At 39.2% G+C, this 23687-nt stretch overlaps 1 protein-coding gene across 13 annotated transcripts in view; it reads left to right on the top strand.

The window, feature by feature from the left end:
• Window positions 1-23687, top strand: part of ZNF19 (zinc finger protein 19) — a 127134-nt gene that overhangs the window by 102473 nt on the left and 974 nt on the right. For 10 of the 13 annotated variants that reach the window (XM_059904007.1, XM_059904004.1, XM_059904016.1 and 7 more), the window contains 6 exons: window positions 1170-1283; window positions 4106-6501; window positions 10187-10303; window positions 15712-15855; window positions 19384-19454; window positions 20224-20361. In XM_059904007.1, coding sequence (XP_059759990.1) covers window positions 1170-1283; window positions 4106-5199 — 1208 coding nt within the window. In that variant the 3' untranslated portion in view covers window positions 5200-6501; window positions 10187-10303; window positions 15712-15855; window positions 19384-19454; window positions 20224-20361. Of the gene's footprint in view, window positions 1-471; window positions 599-1169; window positions 1284-4105; window positions 6502-10186; window positions 10304-15711; window positions 15856-17227; window positions 18243-19383; window positions 19455-20223; window positions 20362-23687 lie in introns of all 13 variants that reach the window. The other 3 variants (XM_059904008.1, XM_059904006.1, XM_059904017.1) reach the window with 3 other exon arrangements.

A 23687-nucleotide genomic window follows, 5' to 3' on the forward strand; every position in this document is an offset into this window, starting at 1 on the left:
ATGTGGACTTGAGGTTTAGGGTAGAATGAGCACGTGTGGGGAAAAGATGGATTGACTGGGCACTTGGGACAGTGAAGGGGGAACAGGTCAGTCCTGAGATGCCACCTCTGAGTGGTGTCTGGAGAGACTGAAACTAATTGTTTCCTTGTAGGTGCAACAATAAAAGACAAAGTTTTATAAAATCAAAGAGATTTTGCTCTAGGAATATTAATTAATGGGAGACTTTCCAGGGTTTTCAAAATGTGTTGTGTTTTATGACACTTAAATTTTGTGTCCAAATGGAAACTCTTCTGGTAGTGAGAGAAGTTCCAGATTTTTGGTTGTAGCAATAGTCATTTAACACTCAGTTCTTTCATGTTTTCTCATTACTCATCCTTAATAAGACCCCTCCCTCATACTGTCCCCTGTACCCCACACTCTGGCCCTGAGCCAGAGAATTGGCTCTGGGGCAGCAGGAACCTCTTGTTTTAGGAGGTGGTGACCTTTGAGGACGTGGCTGTATACTTCACCCAGACAGAATGGGCTGGCCTTTCTCCTGCACAGAGGGCCCTGTACAGAAGTGTGATGCTGGAGATTTATGGGAACTTGACGTCTCTGGGTAAGGCCACTTTTCTCCTGGGACTCAGATCTATGCTTTCCCATTTCCTTCCTTTTTTCCTCCTTATCAGCCGGAGGTGTGGTGTGGAAAGGGAGGAGTCATCTCTTGTATCCTTCACTGATGGTTCTGGGACTGAGACCAAATGACCCACTTGAGAGCTTGCTGGGTAGGGACAAGTCTCGGGTCAGTTTGGTCTCAATATAGGGAATTGCTGTCGCCTGGTAAGAGTATGGTCTGTCCTCTCAGGGGCTCTGCACAGTAAGGAATAAGTAGCATCCGTTGCCAGATAAGTTCTCAGCTTGTTGCTGTCTCCCCATAGTCTAGGGAAGGGTATGACCCCTTCCCTGTGTTTGCATATGTCCTGCAGGATCACTAACTTACGTACTCTTACGTGTTGTTTTAGGAAGAGGTCACAAATGCTCAGTTTCCACTTGAGCAAAAGCCTTGGCTTTCCCCAGTCCTGAGCCCTATCCTGTGGATCTGTTTTATTCTCACTGAGACTCCTGAGCTTTTCCTTCTTTCGACACAGCAGAAACACGACTGAAAGGTGCCATTTTCTACCCCTTTTCAGGATACCCAGTTCCCAAACCTGCGTTGGTCTCACTTCTGGAGAGAGGGGATTTGCCTTGGGGCCTGGAGACACGGGATGATCGCCCTGCACAGGGGACCAAAGACATCTGTAAAAGTAAGTGAGGCAGGTTTAGGAACAGCAGCTACAGAGCTTTACAGAGCAGTATATTTTAAAATGGACCATGCTGGGAAGGATTTAAATAAAACAGATGATTTCTCAAAATAGGTAAAATATGAAACCATTTCCACCAATCTTAATTCTTTCTAACATATTTCCAATTAACACATCTCATAATTCTCGAATCTATTGCTCCTTTCTTCTTTTTTAATTAAAAAAATGTTTTTTATTGAAGTATAATTGACATATAACAAATTAGTTTCAGGTATACAAATAATGATTTGATATTTGCATACATTGCATTAATGATCACCACAAGAAGTCTAGTTAACAACCGTTCCCTTTCATAATTACAAAATTTTTTTTTCTTCCAATGAGAACTTTTGATTTACTCTCAGTCAAATATGCAGTACAGTATTGTTAACTCTAGTCACCATGCTGTACATTACATTCCCATGACTTATTTTATAACTGGAAGTTTGTACCTTCACCTATTTCTCTCACTCCCTACCCCTGCCTCTAGCAACCACCAGCCTGTTCTCAACTGGGAGCTTGGTTTATTTGTTTTTGTGTGTGTGGTTTCTTTTTTTTAGATTTTAGATATAAGTGAGATTATACTGTATTTGTGTTTATTTGTCTGACTTATTTCACTTAGCATAATGCTCTCGAGGTCCATCAATGTTGTCACAAATCGCAAGATTTCCTTCTTTTTTTATGGCTGAATTAACATTCTTCTGTGTGTGTGTGTGTGTATGTATCAATCACATTTTCTTTATCCATTCAGCCATCAGTGGACACTTAAGCTTTCTTCAGTATCTTGGCTATTATAAATAATGCTGCAATGCACATAGGGGTGCATATATCTTTTCTAGTTAGTGTTTTCATATTCTTTGGTTAAATACCAAGTGTTTTCATTTTCTTTGGAATTCCTGGATCACATGGTAGTTCTCTTTTTAATTTTTTGAGGAACCACCATACTGTTTTCCATGGTGGGTGTACCAATTTACATGTCCATCAACATTGCACAAGGGTTCCCTTTTCTCCACATCCTTACCAACACCTTATTTCTTGTCTTTTTGATAATAGCCATTCTAATCAGTGTGAGGTGATATCTCATTGTGGTTTTGATTTGCATTTCCCTATGATTAGTGATGTTGAGCATCTTTTCACGTGCCTGTTGGCCATCTGTCTATGGAAAAATGTCTGTTCAGATCTTCTTATTTTTTAATTGAATTGTTTGGGATTTTTTTGCTATTGAGTTGTATGACTTCTTTATATATTTTGGATATTAACCCCTATCAGATATATGGTTTGCACATATTTTCTCCTGTTCATAGGTTGCCTTTTCATTTTGTTGGTTTCCTTTGCTGTGCAGAAGCTTTTTAGTTAAATGTAGTCCCACTTGTTTATTTTTGCTTTTGTTGCTTTTGCTGTCAGGTTCAAAAAATCATCTCCTAGACCTATGTCAGGAGGTCACTGCCTATGTTTTCTTCTAGGAGTTTTATGGTTTCAGGTTTTACTTATGTTCAAGTCTTTAATCCATTTTGAGTTAATTTTTGTGTCCATTGCTCCTTTCTGAGTTTCATCATTGCCTGTCTCAGAGGCCCTCCTTCCTTGGATGGGATAGATTTATTCAGGAGCAGTTTTTGAGCACTTGCCATGTGCCAAGCTTTGTTTTAGAAGCTCTGGAGGATACAAGTTATGGAGACAGATGTTTAGAGCTGCAAAAAATGTGTCAAGTGCTGTTGTTGATATATAGGCAGTGGGCTGTGAAGCATAGCAGGAGGAGAGGTCAGAGTAATTTCAGTTTAGAAGCTCAGGTGATGCTCCTTCAGTGGCAGGGCCATTTGTTTGAGTTCAACAGATAAGAATGGGTTGCAGATGGGAAAAAAAGGAAGGTAGTCTGACTGGAGGAAGGGAATAGAAGATCCACTGCAATTTCTGGCTTAATATAATATCTGACAGAGACTAGTATCTGAAATATATAAACAACTTTCCATCTCAACTGTTCTCTGCCTTTGAGTATTTGGCACTTTCATTTTATTAGTCTTGTCTCAATAGCAGGCTGATGTTGGGAGTTTTAGTAATCTCTAAAATCTGTATCCAGTAGTCCCCCCTTATCTGTGGGGCATACATTCTAAGACCCCCAGTGGGTGCCTGAAACTGCAGATAATACCGAACCCTATGTAGTTGTCCCTGGGTATCTGTGGGGGAATTGGCTCCAGGACCCCTGTGGATACCAAAATCTGCAGATGCTCAAGTCTCATACATAAAATGGCATAGTACAGTAGGCCTCCTGTAACTGCGGGTTCTTCATTCATGGATACAGAGGACCGACTGTGTATATACCATGTCTTTTTCTATACATACATACCTATGATAAAGTTTAATTTATAAATTAGGCACAGTAAGAGAATATCTAAATTGCCAGTATCACTCCTCTTGCACTTTGGGGCCATTATGAAGTAAAATAAGGGTTATTTGAACACAAGCACTGCAGTACTGCAATGGTCAATCTGATAACTGAATCAGCTACTTAGTAATAGGCAGGTAGCATATACAGAGGGATGATTTACATCTGATCAGAGTGGGATGGCTCTAGTTTTCATCATTCTACTCAGAACAGTGCACAATTTAAAACTTAAGAATTGTTATTTCTGGAACTTTCCATTTAATATTTTCAGACCATGGTTGACAAGGAAACAGAAACTACAGAAAGGGAAACTGCAGATAAGGGGGGATGACAATAACTTTCAATGTTCTTTTGTTTTCTAGTATAATCCTCAGGTGGCATTTTTGTTTTCTATTTGTTATGTCAGATGCCGGGACCAACATTGACAATGAGTTGACACCAACATGGGGAGTTTCTGAAGAAAGAGACATGATGATGTCACATGGGCCACAGAAGAATGTTCTTAAGAGAAACAGCTTCCTAAAATCATGTGAACTGGAGAAGCACCAGGAAATCCCCACAGTGAAAAATATTAGAGGAAAGGGTCCAAGAATCCACTATGATAGGAAGGCCTTCAGATGTGAGGAATGTGGGAAATGCTTCAGCTATTTTTGTTACTATGTTAGACACCAGAGAATCCACACTGGGGAGAAACCCTTTGAGTGTAATGAGTGTGGAAAAGCCTTTAATGGCAATTCTTCATTAATTCGACATCAAAGAATCCACACTGGAGAGAAACCCTATCAGTGTGAAGAGTGTGGGAGAGCCTTTAATGATAACGCAAATCTGATCAGGCATCAGAGAATCCACAGTGGGGACAGACCCTATCTCTGCAAGGAGTGTGGAAATGGTTTCACCAGTAGTTCTGAGTTTGTTATACACCAGAGAATTCACACTGGGGAGAAACCCTATGAGTGTAATGAGTGTGGAAAAGCTTTTGTTGGTAATTCACCACTGCTGCGACATCAGAAAATCCACACTGGAGAGAAACCTTATGAGTGTAATGAGTGTGGCAAAAGCTTCGGACGGCCTTCTTATCTTAGTCAGCATCAGCGTATTCACACAGGGGAAAAGCCTTATTCTTGTAAAATATGTGGGCAAGCCTTCAGTTTTCATACAAAACTAACTCGGCACCAGCGAGTCCACAGTGAGGTGAAACCCTTTGACTGTGTAGATTGTGGAAAGGCCTTTAGTGCTCAGGATCAATTAAAAAGGCATCTAAGAATACATATTCAGAAGACTTCCTATGTCTGTGATGAGTGTGGAATAGTCTTTACTAGGAAAAGAAATCTGCTTCAGCATCGAAGAGTCCATACTAGAGAGAAACCCTGTGAATGTGTCAAGTATGAAAAAACCTTTAGGACTTCTTCCCAGCTAGATCATGTCCACCCTGGAGAGAAGCCAGTGCTGGATGTTGGATGTTTTGGCCTCCCAGAATTTTTTACCCCCTTTTACTGGTAATAGTACACTAAATTTCCTTTTGGATTCCGTCTTCCACGCAGGGGTAGAATTTGTGACACAGGCCCAGCTCAGCTGCAGATTCCTTCCCTCAAGCTACAGCTGTTGGTTCAGATGTCAGTAGATAACCCAAGATAGTCCAGTTAGAATCCCAGACTTGGCAAGAGTTAATAACCTTGTAAATGGTGAGTGTGGCCCTGGCACAACAACCAGACGGCAGACTGTGGCCTGGCAATCCTTTCGCCTTCCAGTTAACAAACTTTTGACATTCCTACTCATTAAGATCTTAATCATTCATATTCGTTAAGCAGCTGGGCCTCCTAATGGGCAGTTTCACAGTGGCTGAATGGTATTGGAGAGCCACATGCACCCATGTGGACTTTGGAAAGCCTGCCAATTATGAATTCCATGGTATTGAATAATCCTCGAACCTACCAGTACTTCACTGAACAAGAATTTTCTATCACCCTTAGCATTTGGTGTCTGCTCTTTGTCATGGAGAGAGGAGACTGGAAAAATGAGCAATGTTTGTTCTTTGGGAGTGGTTGATTAATGTGGCCAGGGGGCAGGCATGAATCCTGGGCTACCACCTCCCAGGAACAAGAGTGAGGTCTGTGTGCCTTCCTAGGGCACATGAGCTATTCTGGGCCAGTCTCTGAGATGCAAGGACCCGATGCCCAAGGCAGGAGCCTTGAGTTTATCATCATCATCAACCTTGCTTTTCAGCAAATGGAAAAACTTCTTGCTGTCGTGAAAGGATAGCAAGAACATTAGATGGGTGGCTGCAGCCCCTGACCCTAAGTGAATCCCTTTCTACCTTGTGCTTCAGATTATGTGCTGTGCAGTGGGTGGTCAGTGATAGGGAATCTGCTGCTTTCACCGAGCCAGCATCTGTCCTCATGTCCAAGTGCAGCACCTCAGCTTTCCTTTGGGAGCTACATCTTACCTGCTTCCAGTCCAGATAGTTTCAGAGGGCTGACCCCACATTCCACCCACCTGGCCGATCCCATTTTCCATCCTCTGATTGCTGTGATCAGTGCAAGGATGAGAATGTTATCCAAGCCAGGCCAAAGGCATTCCAAGCCATGAGTTTTCAAGGAAGCCTACTGAAGGAGAAACCATTCGCAGTATGGACTTTGAGCTTGTGTCATCTTGGAGTTGCTGGATGCAATGAGAGAAACTGTGCCTGTGAATGGGACCACAAGGCACTCAGCAGGCTGATGGTCGGAGAGGGACCAGGTCACACTACAAGCATGTGAACCCTTGAACCTGACACCTCTGAACCCAGTCTTCGACTTGTCTCTTGTAAGGATTAATTTCTATCATTTAAAATATTTATTTTACTTGAGTAAGCGTGTCTAGTCCCTTATAATCAAATAAGTCCTGACACATCAGGATCATTTTTAAAATTTTATTTATTTACTTTTGGCTGCGTTGGGTCTTCATTGTTACACGTGGGCTTTCTTTAGTTGTGGTGAGGGCTAATCTTCGTTGCAGTGCGTGAACTTATTGCAATGGCTTCTCTTGTTGCGGAGCACAGGCTCTAGGCATGCGGGCTTCAGTAGTTGTGGCACTCGGGCTTCAGTAGTTGTGGCTTGCAGGCTCTAGAGCACAGGCTCAGTAGTGGTGGCACATGGGCTTAGTTGCTCCACAGCATGTGGGATCTTCCCGGACCAGGGCTGTAACCCATGTCTCCTGCACTGGCAGGCAGATTCATAACCACTGCGCCACCAGGGAAGCCCACATCAGGATCATCGTGAGACTCCCTCAGGCATGGTGTCCTCATTGGGCGGGGCATGTCTGGGGAAGATGAAGACACTGGGTGGGGTCAGATTTAAGGGGAGCTGCCAAACAACTCTGTCCCTGTTTTCTCTGTGTCCCAGGAGAGGGAAATCCCAGAACACGGAGAGGAGAACTAGCAGGGAGAAAGGGTCAGAAGATGGTTAATTGGTCTGCTTGTATTTTCCATATTACATGGGGTGTTTTTCACCTGTTGAAATCATCCAGAACATCTACCAGAAAATCCTGACAGTCTATATACTTATTGGACTCCTACACTAAAATAATTCATGAAAATCTATCAACTTATTTTACCTCTAACAACTGGCGATTCTTTAAGGACAAATATATTCAGACTTCCAACAGGGTCAGTTGCCTTTATTGCCAGGCAACTTTTATCAACCTCACTGCTTTTTTGTTTTTAAAAGCCCCTCTTTCTCTTCCCCAGAAATTCTTTTGTTAAAGCAGGAAGGTAGCTAGATGTGAGCAGAGAAAGGGGGGCATGGGCCAGATGGCAGGAAACCATGCGTCTTGTAAAAGGCGGGGGTGGGGTGGGATTCTTGGAACCTCCAAACTGGCAGGAAACCATACATTTTGGGATAAGTGTCCTGGAGGCAAAGAAAGGTGGAAAAGGCGGGAATCTGGTGTCCGAATGTAACCTTTTGCTCATTATGCTCTCATTACAATAAAATTAGCCTTGCAGATAAGAAGTACCCATCATGCATAGAAGCCATGACACTTCTGATCAAGTCTAAATAAGGACAAAAATTCCTCCTCCCCCGGGGAAGGTGGCACTGGGGTGAAAATCAGGGAATATGACCCCCAAATCCTCCCTCCCCAATGAATATTAAACCCCATGTAACCGGCTTGCCGAAAAAACTCAGGGCAGCTACTCACCTGAGCCTGCCCGCTCTCCCCAAGAGCGTACTATAGCTGAAATAAATCCTCACTTTACTTTCTTGACTTCCCTGTCTCATCTCTGAATTCTGCTTGGGACGAGGCAAGAACCTTTCACCAGGAACACTTTTAGGGTTACCTGAATCTGTGTCTCCCAAACAGCAATTCTTAAGACCCCAAATAAATTCTTTTCCTGTTTGTTGTCTCCTGCATTATGTTATTTTTTTTTGGTTGACACACTTAGCAATATATATGTAGAGTCATATTTGTCTTTGCTTGGGCTTGTGGTTCGTTTCTTTCTATTGCTAAATTGTATTCCATTGCATATATAGGAGAGGAAAAATTTTTCCTCTACCCTTCTTTGTTCTTGGTTCAGATCCCACCCTGTAATGACCTCATAAAAAGCAACTTCTGATGGGTTTATGTTGTTTCATGTTCGCAGTTTTAAAAAAATCAGCCTAAAATAATTCTGTCAAACAGGCATATTTGGGGGTCCATATGCTCTTACCCTTGATATGTAGGTGCCCCAATAATCTTATGCATTCATCTACAGGAGAACATCCTAATATCTTTAAGCTTTTAGCCATTATGACTAGAACTTGTGTATAATTTTATGGTAGTTTTTGTTTGAACACAGTTTTTCAAAGCAATTGTCTAAATACTAGAGGTCTGATTTTTCTATGCTATGCTAAGACTTTTTTAGTTTTGGAAAAAACTGCCAAACTGTCTTCCAGAGTGATTGTACCTGTACTCCACCAGCAGAGAAGGAAAGTTCCTGTTGTTCTTCCCCCAGTTGATATTGTCATTTTTTGGAGTTAGCAGTTCTAATAGGTGTGCAGTGCTAGCTCATTGTTGTTTTAATTTGTATTTCCCTAATGGTATATGATGTTGAGTATATTCTTGTATGCCTCTTTACACTCTGTATATCTTCTTTGGCCAGGAGTCTGTTCCAATCTTTGCCCATTTTTTAAAAATATTTATTTATTTTTGGCTGTGTTGGGTCTTCGTTTCTGTGCAAGGGCTTTCTCTAGTTGGCGGCAAGCAGGGGCCACCCTTCATCGTGGTGTGCGGGCCTCTCACTATCGCAGCCTCTCTTGTTGTGGAGCACAGGCTTCAGACGCACAGGCTCAGTAGTTGTGGCTCATGGGCCTAGTTGCTCCACAGCGTGTGGGATCTTCCCGGACCAGGGCTCGAACCCGTGTACCCTGCATTGGCAGGCAGATTCTCAACCACTGCGCCACCAGGGAAGCCCCTCTTTGCCCATTTTTAATGAGGTTTTTTGTTCTAGGGTTCTTGGGAAAATTTGATTATAAATCCTTTATTAGCTATGTGCTTGGCAAATATTTTTCTCTCAATTTGTGTTTTTTCTAATTTTATAAAATCTACATTATTAACTTATTTTTGTTGTTGATAGGCTTTTGGTGGTGTGTGTTAAGTCATCTCCACACACAAGGTCATGTAGATTTTTTTTCCGTTTTCTTCTAGAATTTTTATAGTTTTGTAATTTAAGTTTGTGGACAGTTTTGGGTGAGTTTGGGTATAAGTTGTAAAGTTTGTGTCTATATTCATTTCATTCCATGTGTTTTCTAATTAATTACTTGGAGGGTAGTGTCCAGTTTTCAGGGGACTGTCCTTTCCCTGTTGTATGTTCTTGCCCCTATTGTCATGAATTAACTAACCACACGCATGTGGGTTTATTGCTGGGCTCTCTATTCTGTTCCTTTATTCCATGTGTCTGTGTTTGTGACAGTTCCACACTGTTTTGGTTACCTTAGTTCTGTGATACAGTTTGAAGTCAGAGGGGGAGATGCCTCCAACTGTTTTCTTTTTTCTCAGAATCCCTTTGGCCATTCAGCGTCCTTTGTGGTGCCATACAAATATTATTATTTCTAGTTTTATGAAAAACACCATTGGAAATTTAATCAAGATTGCATTGAATCTGTAGATGGCTTTGGGTAGAATGGACATTTTAGTAATAGTAATTCTTCCAATCCATGAGCACAGAATATTTTTCTATTTATTTGTGTCTTCTTCCAGTTTTTAAGTCAGTGCTTTATAGTTTTCTGAGTACAGGTCTCTCATGTCCTTGGTTAATTTATTCCTAGGTATTTTGTTCTTTCTGATGAAATTATAAATGGGATTTTCTTACTGTTTCTTTCTAGTGGTTCATTATTAATGCATAGAAACTTAACTGATTTTTGTACATTGATTTTATAGTCTGCAACTTCACTAAATTTTATTCCAACAGTTTTTTTTTGTGGAGTGATGTGGAAAACTGTAATTCTAAAATCCCACTGTTTCTGCTGTATCCCAGGTCATCCATAACACCCAAGACATGGTGGCTCCTAATGTAATCTTACGGTGTCTCTTAATAACATGTGGACTCCTACAAGGCCAATTAACATCACAACTTTCATTGAACTGGATCTGGGTAAGTCCTGGCATTTATAATGAAGTTCAATGTGTTCTGTTTTTTCGGCATGGTATTGACAGGGTTGTTTTGAAAAGTAATTTACTTTCTAGTAATTTCACACATACAGAAAATTTTCCACAAAGGTAAAAAGTATTCACATTTGCCACTTCACACAAAATACTCCACTATGTTTTACCCAAAACAGGGATACTCTCCCTGAGAACCAGCACATAACCCCCAAATCAAGAAATTATATGGTACCCACATTATAATTTAATCCACAAGCCCACTTTAACTTTCACCAGCTGTCCAAATGTTTGAAAGTATCTTTTTCCATTCTGATCCAGTTTTCTTTTTTTTTGGAATGATTACTTAGATTTTCCCTTATTCTTATAACCTTAATGGATTTAAGGCACACAAGACAAGTATGTGATCAGGGTGACCTTTTCTGTATGGATGTTTTCAGTGTTCAGCCATGTTGTAACACTTATCAGTACTTAATTCATTTTTCCCCACTGTTATTAAAAATACATGACATGACATTTACCATTTAAACATTTTAAGTGTACAGTTCTGTGGCATTAGCTGCCTTCATACTGTTGTACAAATATCCTCACCATCCATGTCCAGAACTTTAAAAATTTTTCTCAAGTGAAACTCTGTATCCATTCACTCACAGCCCTCAGCCCCTGGAAACCACATTCTTTTTGTCTCTGAATTTGACTTCTCTGGACTGACTTATTTCACTCAGCATGGTGACTTCAAGGTTCATCCATGTTGTGGCATGTATGAGAATTACTTTAGTTTTAAAGGCTGAATCATGTCCCATTGTGTTTATTCGTTCATACCATATTTTGTTAACTCATTCATCTGTTGATGGGTACTTGGGTTTCTGCCACCTTTTGGCTATTATGAATAATGCTGCTATGAATATGGTTGTACAAATATCTGTTTCAGTCTCTGCTTTCAAATATTTTGAGTATATACATTGAAGTAGAATTGACAGATCATATATTAATTGTCTAAGTTTTTGAGGAACTACCATATTGTTTTCCACAGTGGCACCACCATTTTACTTTGTTCCTTTATATGGTATAGGTTAGTTTATGGATTTACCCATTTTATTTATCCATTCACCCTTTGAAGGACATTTTACTTGTTTCTGCCTTTTGGCTATTGTGAACTGCACTGCTATGAATATTTGTGTACAAGTTTTTGTTTGCACACCTGTTTTTATTTTTTATTGAAGTATAGTTGATTTACAATGTGTTAATTTCTGCTATACAGCAGTGATTCAGTTATACATATATATATATATATATTTTAAATATTCTTTTCCATTATGGTTTATCATAGGATACTGAATATAGTTCTCTGTGCTATACAGTAGGACCTTGTTGTTTATCCATTCCATATATAATAGCTTACATCTGCTCACCCCAACCTCCCAATCCATCCTTCCTCCACCCCTCTCCCCCTTGGCAACCACAAGTCTGTTCTCCATGTCTGTGAGTCTGTTTCATAGATAGGTTCATTTGTGTCATATTTTAGATTCCACATATAAGTGATATCATATGGTATTTGTCTTTCTGACTTACTTCACTTAGTATGATAATCTCTAGTTGCATCCATGTTGCTGTAAATGGCATTATTTCATTCTTTTTTATGGCTGAGTGGTATTCCATCGTATATATGTATCCCATCTTCTTTATCCATTCATCTGTCGATGGACATTAAGGTTGTTTCCATGTCTTGGCTGTTGTGAATAGTGCTGCTGTGAACATAGGGGTGCATGTATCTTTTTGGATTAGAGTTTTATGTGGATATATGCCCAGGAATGGGCTTGCTGGATCATATGGTAGTTCTATTTTTAGTTTTCTGAGGAACCTCCATACTGTTCTCCATAGTGGCTGCACCAACTTACATTCCCACCAACAGTGTAGGAGGGTTCCCTTTTCTCCACATCCTCTCCAACATTTTGAATACCTGTTTTCAATTTTTTGGGGTCTATAGGAGTGGAGTTGTTGTACCATATGATAATTGTATTTTTATCTTTTATTGGAAATGCCAAACTATTGTACACATAAGCTGCACCATTTTCCATTTCCACAAGTAATGTTGGGTTTCACTTTCTCTACAGTGTTAACATTGGTTAATTTCTGTTTTTTGATTATAACCATTTTAGTATGTGTGAAGGAGTACTGAATTATGGTATTACTTTGCATTTCCATCACAACAACTGATGTTTTACAGCTTTTCACGTGCTTGTTGATTATTTGCTTTTCTTGTCTGGAGACAGGTCTATTCAAGTCATTTTCCATTTTAAACTTTGTGTTGTCTTTTTGTTGATGTTTTGTAAACGTTCTTGATATATTCTGAAGAACAGATTCTTGTCTGTTATAATACAATGTACAAATATTTTCTTCCTTTCTGCTGGCTGTGTTTTCACTTTCTGGATATCATCTTTTGATGCACAAAAGTTTTTAAAATTGAGGAAATATAATCTATCCATTATTGCATGGTTATTGTAACCTTCTGCCTTTGCTTATCTGTAACTTCCGATTCCAAATGTAAGATGCCCACCTACCACCTCTGTCCTACATTGAATTCATTGCTTGCTCCCTTCCAGATTACAGGTATAGTAGTTTTACTATTGTTAGCTATTACCACCATGGGAAAGAACTTATAGAGTCCAGTATTTATGTATGGTACATTTTGCCTTTACTCTACAGAGTCCATTTATTTCCATAGTTACTTAAGTCAGCACCTTTTGCCCTACCAACAGTGAGTTTTTTTCGTACATTTCTAAATCAGTTAGATTCTTTGTCACATTCTGTATTCCATCCTGTGACACTCCCATATCCTAAATAAATTAGATTATGATTTACTTGTTGGGTTGTAAAAACCCATGGGTTTAGATTAATGCATAGTGGCAAGTATCCATCACCAAAGTACCATATAGAACATTTCAACCCCCACCCCATAACTTGTTTACCATCTTTTTTTTTTTAAAATAAATTTATTTATTTTATTTTTGGGTCTTCATTGCTGTGCACAGGCTTTCTTTAGTTGCAGTGAGTGGGGGCTACTCTTCATTGCAGTGCACGGGTTTCTCATTGCGGTGACTTCTCTTGTTGTGGAGCACGGGCTCTAGGCACACGGGCTTCAGTAGTTGTGGCTCATGGGCTCAGTAGTTGTGGCTTGCAAGCTCTAGAGTGCAGGCTCAGTAGTTGTGGCACACAGGCTTAGTTGCTCTGTGGCATGTGGGATTTTCCTGGACCAGGGCTCAAACCCGTGACCTCTGCATTGGCAGGCAGATTCTTAACCACTGCGCCACCAGTGGGAAGCCCTACCATCTTTGTTTTGCCTATTCCTGAATGTCATATAAGTGGGGTCATACAGTGTGTACCTCCTCAGACTGGATTCTTTCACTTAGCAATACTGTATACATGTAAGATTAATCCATGTTTTTTGCAAGGGTTGATGGTTTATTCCTTTCTGTGTCTGAATAGTATTCCATTGCATGTGTATGAGAGGAAAAATGATTTTCCCTCTACCCTCCTAGGTTCTTGGTTGAGAAGTGCCCCCCATAATAAAAGATTACCATCAGAAAAACAAAGAGAAGTTTAATAACATTTGTACTTCCTATATGCATGGGAGATGCCCAGGAAAAGTTAGTCCCTGAAATGGCCTAAGTCATCACCTTAAATACCATCTTCACCTAAAAAACAAAAGAAGGGCTTCCCTGGTGGTGCAGTGGTTAAGAATCCGCCTGCCAATGCAGGGGACACGGGTTTGAGCCCTGGTCCGGGAAAATCCCACATGCCGCAGAACAACTAAGCCCATGAGCCACAACTACTGAGCCCACGTGCCACAACTACTGAAGTCTGTGAGCCTAGAGCCCGTGCTCTGCAACAAGAGAAGCCACCACAATGAGAAGCCCGTGCACCACGATGAAGAGTAGCCCCTGCTGGCTGCAACTAGAGAAAGCCCGTGCGCAGCAATGAAGACCCAATGCAGCCAAAAATAAATTAATAAAAATAAATTAAAATTAAAAAAAAAAAAGGATATGTTTGATACGCAGATTTAAGTCTCGGCCTTCTCCACTGATAAGTGTTTCATGAGATTTACTCATCTGTCTATTCCTGTCTATTCCTGGTACAGAGAGGGAGACAACTTTTTAAATGGAGATTTCCCTTATAAATGTAAATTTCCTTCACAAAAGTGTAATCTTGACTTGGTTTTCAGAAATCGTCTTTTTTAAACACAATCAATCAAGCCGAAATAATCCTTACACCAAACAGGCATATTTTGGGGTGGCATATTCTGTTCCCCTAACATGGATGTACCCGAGTTTTCTTATGTGTTCATCTGTTGAAGGGCATACTGATTTCTTTAAGTTTTTAGCCATTCTGAATAGAGATGCTATGCTTAATTGCATCCTTTTCGTTTGGACCTAGTTCTGCAGAGCAGTTGTCTAAATACTGGAGGCAGGATGTTGGCTCTTTAGGTGAGATTTGTTTAGCTTTGCAAAAATCTTCCAAAATGTCTTGCAGAGTAGCTGTATATTCATTTTACTGGCAGTGAAGGATAGTTCCCATTGTTCCTCACACTCCATCAATTGGTAGTCTTTTTTTTTTTTTCTTTTTGGAGTTCAGCAGTTTTAATAGTTGTGTAGTGCTATCTCATTGTTTTAATTTGTAATTCTCTAATGATATATGATGTTGAGTATATTTTTGTATGCTTACCTACAATCTACTTTGGCCAGGTCTCCATTCAGATTTTACCCATTTCTAATGGGGTTGTTTGTTCTATAGTTCTTTTTTTTTTTAATTTTTATTTATTATTTATTTATTATTTTTATTTTTTGGCTGTGTTGGGTCTTCGTTTCTGTGTGAGGGCTTTCTCCAGTTGCGGTGAGTGGGGGCCACTCTTCATCGCGGTGCGCTGGCCTCTCTTGTTGCGGAGCAGAGGCTCCAGACACTCAGGCTCAGTAGTTGTGGCTCACGGGCCCAGCTGCTCCGCAGCATGTGGGATCCTCCCGGACCAGGGCTCGAACCTGTGTCCCCTGCATTGGCAGGCAGACTCTCAACCACTGAGCCACCAGGGAAGCCCTGTTCTATAGTTCTTGATATAATTTGAGTACAAATCCTTTATCAGGTAAGTGTTTTGCAAATCTTTTTCTTTCCATTTGTGGCTCATCATGGGATTTTGGGCTCCATTTGAGTCTGAATTTTCAAATTTAGTGGATTCATCAGACCTGCCAGCTGAGAGCAGGGCCTCCAGTGGAAGGTAAGTGGCTGAGGCTTGCACTTCCCAACTGGCCAGCAGGTGGAGCCAAGTCCACCTCTCTGACTTTCGAGGCTCGTGCATGTTCAGCTGGAGGACTTGATTCCATGCAGCTGACAGGGGCTTGGTCTTCTCAGGATTCTCCAGGGCTTTGGCTTCCGGACAATGACTGGCTGAGTCAACACAGACAGAAGGTTGGTCTCCTCCGGACACACTAGTCCGTGCAGACAGGAGCCAGTGTCTTCAGGACCTGCTGGGAGGCACCGCCGCGGGAGTAAAAGGTAAAGAAAAAGTGGGGAGAAGCTTCCTGTATGTGGCTGACTGCTGAAAGGGGGTCTATTTTCAGAGAAGCCAGCAGACAATGGGCTTGATGTGGAAAACTGTGGATTTCAGGTCATTTTGTGTGTAGTGTAGACAGTTTCCAGTGTTTTTCTTTGGTGTATGGTATCTAGTTTCTTTGGCATCAGTTTATTGAGGGGACTTTACCCCAGTGTATGTCCTTGGTAGCTTTGTCATAAATTAACTGACCACATACAGGTGGGTGTATTTCTGGGTTCTCTGTTCTGTTCCTCTGGTGTGTGTGCCTGTTTTTACGCCAATTCCAGTTTTGGTTCCTGTAGCTTCATAGTGTAGTTAGAAGTCAGGGAGCGAGTTGACTCCAGCTGTGCTCTCTTCCTTAGGATTGCTTTGGCTATTTGGGGTCCTTTTTGGTTCCACACAGGATAGATAGGATTGTTTGTTCTGTTTCTGTGAAAAATGCCACTTAATTATGTTAGAGATTGAATTGAATGTGTACACTGCTTTGGAGGGATGAACGTTTTAAGAATATTCTACCAGTGCCTGATCACAGAATATTTTTATTTGTGTCTTCTTCAGTTTCTTTATTAGTGTCTTAGTTTTCATTGTGCATGTCTTTCACATCATTGGTTAAATCTATACCTAGGTATTTTGTTCTTTTTGATGCAGCTGTAAATGGGGTTGTTTTCTTAATTTTTCTTTCTGATACTTCTTTATTAGTGTATAGAAACTCAACTGATTTTTGTGTATTGCTCTTGTATCATGCAACCTTACTAAATTCATGTATTACTTGTAACTTTTGGCAGTTTCATGTGGAAAATTGTAATTCAAAAATCCCTTTGTTTCTACCACATCCCAGGTCATCCACAACCCCCAAGACATAGTGATTACTAGTAATATAATCTTCCCACAGTACCTCTTAATAATATATGATTCCTACAAGAGCAATTAGCTTAACCATTTTGGGTGAACTGAATCTGGGTAGGGCTTGGCCTCATCATGAAGTTTGATGTCTTATCTATTCTTCTGGCATGGTGTTGACATGTTTTGAAAAGTTATTTACTTTCTACTAACTTCAAACATACAGAAAACTTGCAGTAGCAGTACAATGTACTCTATTTGTAAGTTCAGATTCCCCAGTCATCACTGTTTTACCACATATGCCAATTTAAATGACTGCTTCCATTGTTTCACCCCAAAAAGGGACACTCTCCCAGGGAACACCCCTGTAACCCCCATATGAGAAATCATTACGGTTTTTACCTTCTAATCCAATCCACTGGCCCACTTCCATCACCTGCCCCAAAGCATGAAAATGTCTTTTTCCATTCTGACCCAGTTTTCTTTTTCTGGAAGCAATCTTGAGACTTCCCCTCATTTTCACAGCCTTGATGGATTTAAAGCACACAAGATGAGTATGATCTGGGTGGCTTTTTCTGCATGGCTTCTTTCTCCTAGGATGTTTTCAATATTCATACATGTTGTAACTTGTATCAGTACTTCATTCACATTTTCCATTGTGATTAAATGTCAAACATAACATTTACCACTTAAACCATTTAAAGTATATAGTTCTGTGACATTCACGTTTATATTATTGTACAAATATCCTTACCATCCATCTCCTGTACTTCTTTTTTTCCAAGTGAAACTGCATCCATTAAACACTAACTAACTCCCTTCAACCCTTGTCAACCACATTCTATTTTCTGTCTCTGAATTTCACTTCTCTGGATACCTCATAGAAGTGGGATCATATAATATTCGTCCTTTTGTGACAGGCTTATTTCACTTAGCATAATGACTTTAAGGCTCATACATGTTGTAGCATGTGTCTGAATTTCCTTAGTTTTTAAGGCTGCATAATGTACCTTTGTGTATATATCACATTTTGCTTATCAGTTCATCTATCCATGGACACTTGGGTTGCTTGCACCTTTTGGCCAGTGTAATGCTCCTGTGAATATGGGTGTACAAATATCTGTTTAACTCCCTCCTTTCAAACCTTTTGGGTATATACCCTGAAGTGGAAGTGATGAATCATACTTTGTTTTTGACGAACTGCCATACTGTTTTTCCACAGCAGATGGCACCATTTTGCTATATTTCTGTGTATGGCAGAATAATATGGAACTTTATAGATCTACCCTCTTTTGCTTATCCATTCATCCACTGATGGATATTTGAATTTTTCTACCATTGGGCCAATGTCAGCAATGCTGCTATGAATATTCATGTACAAGTTTTTGTTTGAACTCCTGTTTTCAATTCTTTGTGTCATATATCTAGGCATTGAGTTCTTGAACCAGACTCTAATTGTATTTTACCTTTTTTGAGGAGATGCCAAACTATACATTTCCACAAGCAATGTGTAAGGGGGTTCCAATTTCTCTACATTGTTGCCAGCATTTTTGTTTGTTCTTGATTATAACCATTTATTACATGTGAATGGATGTCACTTTGTGGTTTTAATTTGCATGTCCATCATAACATTAAAGAAATGTACCTAAGAGGGTTTTATTAGACTCTCAAACCTCAGGATACTGCTTAGTAGACATAACTGTTGTATAACCAAAAACTATTCACATTCTCTTTAAACAAATTTTAAAAACCATTAAGCACAAAAACGATCCACCAAAATTCATTACAATATCACAATCACTCAATTAAACCCAGTTAACCCAAGCCCACCATAAATTTGTGAAGGTTTTGAAGAAAGACCTACAAAACTACCAAAATAGTACTTAAAACAAATACAGTGTGTCATCATTATTCTTAAATGCAGTGTAATCATGGCCAATGACTTGAAAAATCATCATTGTATTTCAGCTATAGGAACACTAATGACCAACATTTAAAAATCCCACCCATTAATCAGAATTGTTAATAATGCATATAATGATCTACCAGCCCCATCAAATAGCTCATCATGATGAAAATTTCGTCCCTGCTTTATATTTAATTTTACAAATCTTGACAGGGTTCTATTTTTTTTTTTTTTTTTGGCTGCGTTGGGTCTTCGTTGCTGTGCATGGGCTTTCTCTAGTTGTGGTGAGTGGGGGCTACTCTTTGTTGCGGTGCGCAGGCTTCTCATTGCAGTGGCTTCTTTTGTTGCAGAGCATGGGCTCTAGGGCACGTGGGCTTCAATAGTTGTGGCACGTGGGCTTCAATAGTTGTGGCACATGGGCTCAGTAGTTGTGGCTCGCAGGCTCTAGAGTGCAGGCTCAGTAGTTGTGGCACACAGACTTAGTTGCTCCGCATGTAGGATCTTCCCAGACCAGGGCTTGAACCCGTGTCTCCTGCATTGGCAGGCGGATTCTTAACCACTGAGCCACCAGGGAAGCCCGACAGGGTTATTCTTAACAATACATTATATACATCAGATACAGTAACTGCCTTCTCATCTATAACTCATATCTACCAAAACATAAACTATGGATGAATTATCTGATATGTATATGCAAATGGACCTTTCCTATTCTTATTCTTTGTTTGCTTATTTATCCATGTAGGGAGAGGCCTGTATTATGGATCTTACACCTTCCTAGAAATATGAAACAACGGGATCATCCTACTATTTAAGGTAATAGTCCAGCATCCTTTTGAAGAACATCAGTCATTACAAGTCTCCTTTCAGTAATTCCTTACATTGGCATTAACCTAGTCAAATGACTCTTAGGAGGATTCTCAGTTGATAAAGCCACCCTTCCCCTATTCTTCGCGTTCCACTTTATCCTCCCATTCATTATTGCAGCTTTAGCAGTTCTTCACATATTATTCCTTCATGAAACAGGCTCTAATAATCCAACAGGGATCTCATCCTATATGGACAAAATCCCATTTTATCCATACTACACAATTAAGGATATCTTGGGTGCCTTGTTCCTATTTGTAATCTTACTAATACTAGTACTAGTCTCACCTGACCTTCTAGGTAGAGACAGTTACACTCCACCTAACCTCCTCAGCACTCTCCCTCACATCAAACGAGAATGATACTTATTTTCATATGCAATTCTGTGATCTATTCACAACAAATAGGAAGTGTACTAGCATTAAGCATCTCATTCCTAATTTGATTGATTGTCCCAGTACTTCATACAGTGAAACAATGAAGTATAACATGACCTCTTAGCCAATGTTTATTCTGAGTACTTGTAGGGGACCTATTAACAGTAACATGAATTGGAAGACAAACCATTGATCACCCATTTATTATCATCGGACAAACAGGATCTATTCTATACTTTCTTACAATTATAGTCCTTATATCACTAACAAGCATTATTGAAAATAACCTCCGAAAATGAAGAGTCTTTGTAGTTATTTATTACTTTGTTCTTCTAAACCAGAAAAGGAAAACAACGTTTTTCCCTAAGACTCGAGGAAGAAGCTCCAGCCCCACCATCAACACCCGAAGCTGAAATTCCACTTCAACAATTCCCTGAACAACTTGCTTATGGGACATTAACACTGTCTTTAAGTACTGTGTAAGTATTTAAAAGTGACATCTTGAAAACTAACATTACTGTGTACTTTGTGCATTTTGTGCCCTTCAACATATGTAAGTATATACACCTTCTTATGCATAATACATGATATGTATAATCATAAATTAATTATCCCATGTATATAAGCAAGTACATCAGCCTATTGATATTACATACACATTAAACAGTTCAACTCACATTAGATTCCAGGGGTAATTGAAGTGATGATTGATATTACACAGGACATATGTTTATTAATCATACATATCACATAGTCAAATCATTCCCAGTCATCATGCTTATCATAACTGATAACCAGAGCTTAATCATCAAGCCACAATCAACCCGTCCACAGACATGCCTCTCTCCTCATTCTAGGCCAATGAACCATGAGGATTTCTATAAATGAACTATATCTGGCATCTGGTTCTTATTACTTCAGGACCATCTCACCTAAAATCGCCTACTCTTTCCCCTTCAATAATACACCTCGATGGACTAATGACTAATCAGCCATGTTCACACATAACTGGTTTCATGCTTTTGGTATTTTTAAATTGGGGGGCATGCTGTGACTCAGCTCTGGCCATCAGAGGTCTTAACACTGCCGAGAAACTTGTAGCTGAGCTTGAATTGAGTATTATTTTCCAACATCATCTACCATAATATGTTGTTGCGTCAATGGTCACAGGATATAGAGCAATTACACACATACCACACAGGCACACTCATATCTGGTAAACAGCTTGCTTAATCAAACCCCTACCCCACTAATTCTCATATTTTATATGCCATTATCACCCTGCCAAACCCCCAAAACAAGTCAAAGCATATAAGATTCAACTAACTCACCTAACAAACATACTGCCCTCACTTCACCAACCCAAAGTAAGTATAACAACTCCAAACTTGCCTCTTAACTATACCATTGAATTACATACATATGTAAGGCTTATATAGACAGCCATCCCCCTCGATCTGTCATTTACCTCAAACAAAATTAAAATTACATTTTAATAATCTCCACAAGAAAAAAATTAATTATTTCAATATTTTAACACAACACATTGTCAATTAATTACATAAATATGATACATACAGAATCCGACTCAACCTCATGATGAAGCTTAATAATTAAAGCAAGGCACTGTAAATACCTAGTTGAGTTTACTAACTCCATAAACCCATAGATTTGGTCCTACACTTTCTATTAATTTCAAATAAAATTACACATGAAAGTATCTGCATCCCAGTGAGAATGTCCTTTAAATCAAAAAAAGATTAAAAGGAGCAGGCATCAAGCACACTAAAAAGTAGCTCAAAATAACTTACTTAGCTACACCCTTATGGGAAATGGCAGTGATAATATAACTTACTCAAAAACTTTTGTTTTTGGCTTAATTTTTAACTAATTAGGGTTGATAGATTTCGTGTCAGCCACCTTGGTCATAAGATTAACCCATGTTACTAGAAATCCAGTGAAAAGCGTGTTAAAGATTACCCCAAAATAAAATGAAGTCCTAGCTAAGCTGTAAAAAGCCATAGCTAAAACAAAAATAAGCTATGAAAGTGACTTTCACATTTCTGATTACACGACAGCTAAGATCTAAACTGGGATTAAATATCCCACTATGCTTAGCCGTAAATTCAAATAATTATAACAATAAAATGATTTGCTAGAATACTACCAGCATCAACCTAAAAGTCAAAAGACTTGGCAGTGATTCATACTCCTCTAGAGGAACCTATTCTGTAATTGATAAACTCTGATAAACCTCACCAGCCCTAAGTATTGCCATCCTCAGGAAACTTTGGTAAAGAACAATAGTAAGCAAAATTATCAGACATCAAAACGTTAGATCAAGTTGTAACCTCTGGGAGGGGAAGAAATAGGCTATATTTTGTACCTCAGGAACATAAAATAATTTATATAAAAGTCTGTATGAAATAAAAAACCAAAGGAGGATTTAGTAGTAAATTGAGAATAGTGACACGCACACACACACACACACACACACACACACACACACACACACACTGACTCCCCCCTTTGAAGTTATGAAGTGATAACTTCATATCCGAGTAATAAGTTCCAAACATACAAGAGGAGGTAAGTTGTAATGAGCATTAGCTTAAAGAAAAGTACCTGGTTTACACCCAGGAGATTTCATACTGCATGAACACTTTGTACTGAAACTAGCCCAAACTTCCCACCAAATTCAACTACCATAAGTGAATTAAACATTCATTCAACATGTAAAGTATAGGAGACAGAAATTTAAATCTGGTGCTACAGATAAAGTATGCTAAGGGAATGATGAAAGAAGTATTAAAAGTACCAAAAAGCAAAGCTTACCTCTTTTATCTTTTGCATGATGATTTAACTAGAAAACGTTAACATAGAGAACGTAAGTTAGGTAACCTGAAAGCAGATGAGTTACTTATGAACAGTTTACAAGAACAAACTCACCTATATGGCAAAATAGTGAGAAGATTTACAAGTAAAGGTGACAAGCCTAACAAGCCTAATGATAGCTGGTTGTCTAGAAAAGAATTTTAGTTCAACTTTAAATATTACTTTAGAAACATAACTTTTATTATAACTTTAAATGTTATTTGAAAAAGGTACAGCTTTTAGTATCAGGATACACAGTTCCGCAGAGAGTAAGCATAAACAATACTTGGCTTAAAAGCAGCCACCAATTACAGAAGTGTTCAAGGTCAACCACACATTCATCTTAAATACCAATAGTAAATAAACCAACCCTAATTTAATACTGGACTAATCTATTAATTAATAGAAGCAATACTGTCAGTATGAGTAACAAGCAGTGTTACTCCTTGCATATGCTTATATCAGAACATTAACCTACTGAGAGTTAAAAGTAAAACAAACCTTAACCAATACCTAGTTATTTATTAAAACAACTGTTAAACCCAACACAGGCATGCATTTAAGGAAAGATTTTAAAAAGTAAAAGGAACTCAGCAATCACAAACCCTGCTCCTTTATAAAAAAACATTACCTCTGGCACTTCTGGTATCAGAGGCACTGCCTGCCCAGTGACATCTGTTTAACGGTCATGGTATCCTGAGTGTGGAAAGGTAGCATAGTCATTTATTCTCTAAATAAGGACCTGTATAACTGATCACACGAGAGTATTACTGTCTCTTTTAATCAGTGAAATTGACCTTCCCGTGAAGAGGCAGGAATAATATGAGAAGACCCTATGGAGATTTAATTGATTAATTAATCCAAAAAAATAAACAATAACTGTACTTTAAAGAAAAACATAGCTTTTTTTTTTTTAACGTGTATACTGCAG

This window comes from Balaenoptera ricei, chromosome 19, assembly GCF_028023285.1.
Source record: "Balaenoptera ricei isolate mBalRic1 chromosome 19, mBalRic1.hap2, whole genome shotgun sequence".
NCBI lineage: Eukaryota > Metazoa > Chordata > Mammalia > Artiodactyla > Balaenopteridae > Balaenoptera > Balaenoptera ricei.